This window comes from Rhipicephalus microplus, chromosome 3 (genome assembly GCF_043290135.1).
Source record: "Rhipicephalus microplus isolate Deutch F79 chromosome 3, USDA_Rmic, whole genome shotgun sequence".
Lineage (NCBI taxonomy): Eukaryota > Metazoa > Arthropoda > Arachnida > Ixodida > Ixodidae > Rhipicephalus > Rhipicephalus microplus.
Genome location: NC_134702.1, coordinates 94862515 through 94872108, shown reverse-complemented (window position 1 = coordinate 94872108; position 9594 = coordinate 94862515). Strand labels below are relative to the sequence as shown.

The 9594-nt window shown below is 47.4% G+C and overlaps 1 protein-coding gene and 1 long non-coding RNA gene across 2 annotated transcripts in view; both read left to right on the top strand.

Moving 5' to 3' along the window:
• The first annotated feature begins 1244 nt into the window (after positions 1-1244).
• LOC142803265 (uncharacterized) lies at positions 1245-2287 on the top strand. The gene is made up of 2 exons (XR_012894032.1): positions 1245-1285; positions 1737-2287. It is a non-coding gene; the product is annotated as an uncharacterized LOC142803265 (long non-coding RNA).
• Positions 2288-3603: 1316 nt separating this feature from the next.
• Positions 3604-9594, top strand: part of LOC119182683 (uncharacterized) — a 35316-nt gene continuing 29325 nt past the window's right edge. The window contains exon 1 of the mRNA XM_075887947.1: positions 3604-3898. Within this exon, the coding sequence (XP_075744062.1) occupies positions 3604-3898 (295 nt within the window). The remainder of the gene's footprint in view (positions 3899-9594) is intronic.

Sequence of the window (9594 nt, the reverse complement as noted above, 5' to 3'; positions counted from 1 at the left end):
CCGTAGCCTAATCCTTGTCTGGGGTACATCGCGGCCTTCCACGACCCAGCAGACACCGCCGCAGGTACAAAATATCAAACGTCGGCGGCGACGTTTGAAGAAGTGCACCCTATTCTGCTCTTCTCGGCTCTCTTTCATACGCCCGCCGTTCCCACGGTCATCGGGGGAGTACGGCGCCCGTTAATTGCCGTGACGCGGGGTCGCCAAAAATGGCCGTCCATGACATTATTATTATTATTATTATTATTATTATTATTATTATTATTATTATTATTATTATTATTATTATTATTATTAATTTTATTATTATTATGATATTATTGATTGCATCTTGCTCGGCTTTATGAAAACATCCAACAGAGCTGCCTACTGTCACCGAATAGCTTAACTATTGGCACTTAGATTCTAATATTCAACATTTTATACCTACAGGAAAAGGCTGCGCTGCAAAGTTGAAGACGAAAAACCGGACTGTCACAGCGAAAGCGCCTCTGACAACTGAAGTTTATTGAAACAAATAGCAAAAAAGGTGTACAAGGGGGTGAGCACTGCAAGCAAACAACGCATGATATTATCGGGTTGCTATCTATGTCGTAATACACGTGCTTTTATGTGCTATCGGTGTACCATAAATGAATAAATAAATATGTATGTGCCAATACAGCCTTGTTTGAGCTAATTTCAGTTCAGAATTCGGCCACTTTCGGAACAAAAAAAAAAACTCCTCGTATGTTTCAAAACAGTTTATTACTGCTCTTTAATATGCAATAGAGTTGATATTTTATAAGAAATGCATCTAGTGGCTTCATCAGATCTCAAACAGCATTGAACGCGTCCCTGCGGCAATATTCTGAAACCAAGGCACCAAAGTTTAGCAGAATTTGCACCGCCAAACCATACCTACCTTTAAAAATGGAGTAACTAGAAACATTTTTCAAGGTAAAGAGAAAATATGCATACTCCCTCTTTTTCTTCCAGCGAATCGATCATGATATTTAACGCGTGTTTTCTTCCTCTCGTTGTTCAAGCGCTTGATGGTAATATTGACGAAAGCAAAATCACATGTACCATAGCATAGCCTCCTTTATTTTCTGTGCCCGCGCAGTCAGTCCGCCGGGCCCGTTCGGCCGCCTCCCGCATCCTCCTCTCTTTTTGCGTCTGCTGTCCGCCAGGGGCGCTCGCATCCCAGAATCGAGTCGGCGCATTCAGCCGCGGCGACGCATCTCCAGGAAACCTTTGTTCATGTCGCATACGTTTGCAACACCAATTATTTACGACCAAAACGGTACGTAGTACTTTCAGAAAGTATAATTGTAACTGTTGCTTCATTGTGTTGCGTGAGCAGATGACACGCGGCATTAACTGAGTGCGTATAAACAAACAACGTCGTTTGTACCCCGCGTTTGCACGGCCGTTGTCAAGCGCGGCTATCATTTTTCGCGCTTCTTTCTGGCAATACTTTTCCGCGCACCTATCTTCGCAGCGTAGTACTTTCAGCAAGTATGATATTTAACTGTTGCTTCATTGTGTTGCGTGAACAGATGACACGCGGCAATAAGTGAGTGCGTGTAAACAAACAACGTCGTTTGCACCTCGTGTTTGCAGGGCCGGTTTCATGCTTTGCTATCATTTTTCGCGCTTCTTTCTCGTCAGGCTTTTCCGCGCACCTATCGGCGAATTTCGCTAAGTAATCAGGAATGTTAGTTTACGGTTTCTCTCGTTTCTGTCTCGTGCAGCGGCCTACGCACACAAGTCTCCGTGGTTCATTCGGCTGTGATGACCCGCGTCAGGTGCGATGGCGTACTGTTGCGTGCCCGGTTGCAAGTCTTCAAGCAAAAAGAAGGAAGTAGGAATTTCATTCCACGAAATTCCAAGCGACGAGGAGTTGCGGCAAAAGTGGATAAAAGTCATTTCACGAGACAATTGGACGCCGAACACCACTTCCTGCTACTCAACCGTGCGCAGTCGTCATTTCGCTGCTTCTGATTTTAAGCAAGGATGTAAAACACGAAGGCTTATGAAAGGTGTGGTGCCTAGCGTATTCGAAGAATATCCGCGCTACTTGCAGCCTTCGACAAAAGCCCCGAGAAGTGACGCGGCGATCAGAAAAAAAAATTGTGATTGCTAAAATTGTGATTGCTGCTTGTGAACAGTGTCAACGAGGGTACTAAAGCTCGTCAGACTGTGTGCGTGTGAGGAACGTTTCGATCGACGCCCTCTTGTTCGTTTCCGCAGGTTGCGAATGAATTAATACGCAATAAACAAGTTTCTCTACCGTTTCCTTGAAGGTATGGTGTTCTGTTCAATGTGCTATCTTGCGTACTTGTTCTTTCTCTCTTGCATATGTTCTCTCCTAAATATTTAAGTGGCACACGGGAGTGGTATTACACTTTTGTTTTTTAAGCTTGCCGCGCTTACAAACGCGCAACGAAGGACCCACCCGTCAGTGCCGGCGGTAGCACCGGAGTCAGTGAACAGGCTTTGCCGGTTCTGGGAAGGCAGCGCCGCCTGGTGGTGATTGCGGGAACTCAGCCTGACGGTCGGCTCCCTTTGATCCCGGCGGCAAAGCGCAGGCACAGAAAATAAAGGAGGCTATGACCATAGTCAAATGTGGCTTATTTGGCACAAGCTGGCTGCAAATAGGCCTTCTTTGTCTTGTTTTTCGAGTGCGTTGATGGTTATAATAAATGTGGACATCACTACTATAGCTAGGTAAACACGAAAACACAAAGCACGAATAAAAATTCACAAAGGAAGCAAGTGAGAAAGAGAAAAAAAACAGTGGAGAAATTCAAAATACGTAGAAACAAAGATAAACAAGAGAAAAACTTGTCAAGAGAACATTGTATACCCAAAGGAGAAAAAAAGCAAAAAAGCAGGAAGAGAAACGAAAAACGCACAACTCATTGCTAAACTTATCTGGAATGCAAAACATTTTTTTTTCTAAAAAAATTGCCAGATCCCCTGTACAGTGGGAATCGATGATAAGCGAAGCATGAATGAGAAAGGTTTGTATGTCCTTTTAAAATCAGAGACGCGCCATAGACGCCACTGGGAGTGGCCGCGTTTCGCAAGCGCTCCGGCGAAACTCCTGTTTCTGACTGCTTAAGTCATTCAATGGCAACTTGAACAAATGTGAAGCTTTCTACGGAATCGACCGCATCATCTGAAGTGATTTCAAGTGAGTGATTTTCAGTTCGCATCCACGAAGATCGACTTTTTGGCGTCGTTCGACTACCTCGGTGGGCCTACCGGCTAGGCCTAGCGGCTAGGCCTACCAACATGGTCATCTACGAAACAGAGGGAGAGGAGCTTCCCTCCTCCGAAGCTCTCGACGATGATGAAGGCAGCTGGCATCAAGTGTATGCCAGGGCCAGAAAGCCCGCTTCATCCCCGAAGAAATCAACGTCTGACATCAACACTTCACAACAAGAGTCACAGAAACTCTCCCATCGACTCGTTGGACTGCCCCCAGACCCCCTCCACTTCCAGTGGACGACTACAAAATAGTTCTGCGAATACGTGGAGGCCTCAGATGTGCTGACACTCCACTTCTGAAGCTCGTCCATTCCGTCCTAAAAGCGGCAGCGCTCACAAGCTCCCATGACCAAATACCGCATCAACTCTGTAAGCAACATTCTGCTCATAAGCACACCGGACTCGGCATACACCGAAGCATACCACCGTATCAAATCCATCAAGATGGACGAGCGCAGCTTCGAAGTGGTCCCCCACATTACCTATCCATCGAATACCTGCCGAGGGGTCATCCGTAATATTCCTATAAAACACGCATCAGAAACCATCTTGACAAGTCTGTTGGACTATGACAGACAAGGCCTCATCCTGACCGGACGTCGCATGGGTTCCACAACGTCCATCTTGGTCACCTTCAGAGGTACGCGCCTGCCTTTTTACATAAATTATCAATGTGGCATCACCAGATGCGTACCCTATCGCCATAAAACGGAAGCCTGTAATCTCTGCCGCAAGCTTGGCCACAGGCCAGACGTATGCCCAGGCACCCCTCAGCCTTCATGTCCAATGTGTGGCATTCCGAACCCACTCCTTGATCACGAATGTGAACCTAAGTGTGTGGTGTGCAACAGTGACCACCCCACCGGCTCGCCCCAGTGCCCACAGCTCTACAAGCTCAAACCAAAGCACGCACCCTCAACTTTTCAGCAAGATGCAGCTCCATTCCTCGACCCAAGCCCATCTTTCAAGAACGCTCCTAGAGGACGCTCACCAAGTATCACAAGACAGCAAAGCCGGAAAAGCCGCAGCCACAGCAGAAGCCGCAACAAAAGCATTCATCAAGACCCCAGCCCTCGGACTGGCCCTGGACACGAGGTGAGCTGGGCTGATGTAGCCTCCCCTGAAAGCTCCAATCAAAAGCAGCTCACACTATTGCAGGATGAGATGGCTAAATTGAGGGCAAAATGCAAAACTACGCCTAGAGCTTCAGTCCTTCAAACAACCATCTACCTCCCCACACCTCCTCGCCTCATCTTTCCCCCCTAAGCCTATCTCACCAGCACCAGCTCCTCTCTTAACCACCCCTATAGCTAGGCACCCCGCTCAACCACCTGCGCAAAAACGAAAAGTCTGGACTCCCACATTGTCATTCGATGGGCGAGTAGACCAAGTCGAAGCGAAACTAGAGAAGGTTGACAAAGAGAAAGAAAAAGTAACCAAACTTGCGGAAAAACTAGACAATTTTATTACCTTCTCCACAGGTTCCTTGCAGAAGCTACATGAGTCCGTGGCCTCGATACAACAAGCCATGTTACCGATGCAACAAACCCAAGATAGAGTCACGCAGTGGATCGACGCGATCCACGCTAACCATCCAGAGCTTGCCCAACCTGAGCCAAATCAACTTAGCGAAAATGGCTCCTCGTAAAGGCACTGAACTTTGCGTATGGCAATGGAACTGCAGGGGGTTTCACCGAAAAAAGGCAAACCTCCTGCAGTACATCAAATCACAAACTACCTCGCCCCCAATCATTGCGTTACAAGAAACAAATGATGTAGTGCAGCTGCCGGGTTATAGAACGCATCAAAACGCGGCCGATGCCAAACCAAACACTGCTGTCTTAACTCAGAAGCACCTCACAGTTACCTATTCAAAATTTCCTGACATTGACATTGAGCACGACTTTCTCCAAATACTACCTGATAAACTTAACTCGCCATTCTTAAACATTCTTACCGTATATAGTAGACCACAAGAGCAAAGGCAGCGCTTCGATTCCCTATTTGCCCGAGCTACATCCTCGGCATGCAAACACAACCTCCTCATAGAGGGGGTTTCAACGCCTCCCACCCAGCGTGGGGTTACACCGCATCTACACCGAAAGGTAGAGCCCTCTGGTCCCATATTCAGGCACATCGTTTTACGCTAAACAACGACTCGAATGAGCCTACTCGTTTGGGGAACAGTGTGAACAAATATACATCCCCCTATCTTACCCTCCCTCACAATGCCCCCACAGTGGTCTGGACTTACACCCAAACTAATCTTGGCAGTGGTCATTACATTATTAGCATTACTTTACAACTCAAACACAGACCCATTTCACATAAACCACAGATGCTCACAAAATGGGACAAATTTAGAGAGACCCGCAGCAGCACTGCTCCCTCACGTATTGCGGACTTTACCGAGTGGACACAACAGCTTCAAAAAGATGTTGAAATTCACAAGAGAACTCTACACCCCGACACCACGATAACTACTCTCGACTCCAAGCTTCTCTATATGTGGGAAGCAAAGCAGTCACTTCTGCGACGGTGGAAACAGCAGCGCCACAACAGGAAACTCCGTATTAGGATATCGAAGCTAGACCAACAAATCGAGCGATACACGACTCAATTGGCGGCACAACAACGGGGTCAGCTTTGTGAAGGAATGCATGACCACCTCAGTAATAAACGAACGTGGCAACTTCTTAGACATCTGCTAGACCCCAGCACTTCTCACGCACGACGCTCTCACGCTATCACTAAACTGTTACACGAGCACAGTGACCATTTGGGACAGCTGTTCGATAACCTCTGCACTTTGCATTTACCTTAATTATGTAAGGATTCTATACCATCTTACACAGGGAAACCTAATGAGTCATTAGATGCGCCGATAACGTAAGCGGAAGTTAGGCACGCCCTCGTAACACTCTGTACCACGTCGGCTTCAGGCCCCGACCGCGTTAACAAGAAATTATTTAGAAATCTTGACCCTATTTCTAATAAAGCTTTGACTGAGCACTTTAATGACTGTTTTCACACGGGCACCCTTCCACCTTCGTGGAAAGATGCCGGAGCCATATTTATACCTAAACCGAACAAATCTTCCTTGGTAGAAAAGCTGAGGCCCATTTCCTTAACATCGTGTCTCAGAAAGACTATGGAGCATGTTGTGCTTGAACGCCTCCAGAGACACGTGGAGGATAATGGACTACTGCCTCCAGAAATGATTGGTTTTAGGGCCTCATTTTCAGCGCAAGATGCGATGCTTCGCCTTCAACACGACATCACAACTCCTAACCAGAGAGAGGATACTCAGGCAATCCTTGGTCTGCACATACATGGAGCATTCAATAGCGTAGCCCACTCGGCTATATATGCTGGCCTCGACTGCATTTCTTGTGGCGCTAAAATGTACTCTTACATCAAAATCTTCCTCACAGACTGCACAGCTACATTTACATTAGCACCAGAACATTCCTCGCCCTATACACTAGGCAGCTTCGGAACACCTCAATGGTCAGTGCTCTTTCCAATCCATTTTAACCTGGTACCGATACCCAACGCTCTTCAACGTATCCCTGACTTGAACTTCTCCATCTATGCCGATGATATCACCTTATGGGTGAAAGGAGGCTGAGATGGACACATTTAAGACACCCTACAAAGAGCTGTAGATATAATAACAGCACTGACATCTCAGATCAATCTCTATAGTACCCCGAGTAAATCAGAGTTACTCCTTCTACCAGCTCATCGTGGGAACAAACACGTTCCAATGATTGAAAGTTCACATAAATGGTTGCCTCATTTCTAGAGTATCACGCATTCGTGTGCTAGGTTTACGTATCCAAAACAACCGACTTAATACGGACACACTCGAAGCTTTACGCAATACCGTTGAAAACACCAATAAGAGTGATAGGAAGAATTTCAGGGAAAAATGGAGGGCTCCGAGAGTCAGAGCTACTTCGCATAATACAAGCTTTTGTGATTAGTAAAATCACATATACCCTCCCTTACCTTCAACTTAAATTAGCAGAGGGGGAATCGGTAACACCCTCCTCCGCAGAGTTTACAAATACGCGTTAGGCATTTCAATCAATACCTCTAACGCACTACGCCACCAGACAGGAGTCATAAATACCCTATGTGAAATCCATGAAGCCCATTTAACAGATCAATACGCAAGGCTCGCTGTCACTAGCGCAGGTTGCCACATTTTATCGTCTACCTGAATTAACTTCACCTCACTCACCAATGCTAAATACAACATTCCCCAAAACATACGCAAACAATTACTCATACCGTCCCTTCCTGAAAACATGCATCCAACATATCACAATAAGCGTACAATCCAAAGAGCAAAATTTGTTCAGAAAAAATCGCATGGAGCCAATGACGTGCTCTATGTCGATGCGGCAGAATACCCATCCTCCTAATCTTATGCCCTCTCTGCTGTTGACGATAACGGCAACGCGCTCACAACGGCATCCGTCACTGTCAACTCTTCGGAGGAGGCATAGGAGGCTGTCATCGCTCTAGGTCTATCCATCCCCAATATCACTATGATTGTAAGTGACTCCAAAACTGCCATACGCAACTTCAGCGCAGGTCGCATCTCATCAACTGCCCCTTCAATTCTTAAGAAACATCCTCCCACGCAAGACGTTGCTCTCATAAGGACGCCCGCGCATGCGGGGTTGAGTGGCAATGAGGCAGCTCATACCTGTGCTCGAGGAATGACCAGCCGAGTGCAGCCATCTGATGGCGCCTTAGACCACGCGGCCTTTTTCAGCGCGAGAGATCGTCTGTTGACTTTCCACGATATAACAAATCACTACCGCCTACAGCGCACTATACACCCCCCCCCCTTTCATCATCGAGCTTCGCGCTACCATAAAATACTATGACACCAGTTACAGACCTGTACGTTTTCTACCCCAACTTTTCGCCATCTTATACACCCTGCAATATACCCCTCCCCTTTGTGCATTTTCTGTCAACAAAGAGCTAACCTAGATCATGTGGGGGTGTACTCGAAACCCACCAATTAATTCTCTACACATTAATAGTAAGGAGCAGTGGGAGGCTGCTATGTGCAGCTCGGCGCCCGAGGTCCAGGACCAGATCTTGGATCGGGCCAAGAGGGTAGCGGAGACCTAGGCTTGGTAGGCTCCTCTGACACTCCACCACCTCACCTTTCCCTCTAGGGATAAATAAAGTTTTTCTCCTCCTCCTTTCAAAATTAGCACAACGTTATGAGATGGAGGTAAATGACGCCGTACATGGCTTCCGTGTGATGATTATCATGTTTGGATGTGCCGTTTACCTTAGTCATCTATTCACGTCCCGTGATACCAAATTTAGCATATGTGGAGCTATAGCGAAACGACCGCGACGACGCTACTAGCGTGGTATGTTGTCATGTCTTTACATGACACGCCTGTCATGATTATCCAGTTTCCACCAGTCAACTGCTTTCGTTATCCATTAATGTCACTTGACACCGAATTCGAAATATCTCGAGCTAGCAAAACGGCCGCGAGTGCATCATGAAGGGCCCAATATACTCCAAGGTAGCGTTGACGCGTGCGCACGCTGCATGGGCCAGCGACGCTACTTTAGCAAAATGCGAGAGTGCACTCTATAGTCTGACGCCCGGCGCGACCGGCGCGACCGGCGCGACCGGCGTCCGTCGGCGCGGCCCGACGGCAACCGGTGCGAAATGCGACATGCTGCATTTCGCGCCGATAAGTTACCCTGACAACTTTGCCTTTCCCTTTTTTCGTGATGGAGGGACGCCGGACGACCTGAAACGCGCATGCGTCAAAGCAACGCAGCGTGGCGCGTGCCCGGTAGTATATGGCAGGACCGGCGCCTGGCGTCGCAACGGCGGCGTCACACGTCGGAATGAATGCCGGCGAGCCCGCTCACCGCGCCACGTCTAAATGTATTGGCACCTTGACTGTGGCATGTAGTCATATTCTCACATGACACACATCTCATGATTATCATGTTTGCACTAGACACATACCTTCGTCATTCATTGACGTCACGTAATACTAAATTTGGCTTGTGTGTAGCTAGTGAAACGGCCGTTAGCGCATCATGAGTGTGGCATGTAGTCATGTTGTTACATGGCAAGCACATCGTGATTATCATGTTTGTATGTGTCATTTACCAATGTCGTCCATTCGCGTCGCGTACTACCGAGTTTGGTACATGTGAAGCTAGCGAAGCGGCCGCAAGCGCACCATGAGTGTAGCCTGTAGTCATGTTGTTACATGACACGCATCTCATGTTTGTCATGTTTGCACCAGTATCATACCTTCGTCATCCATT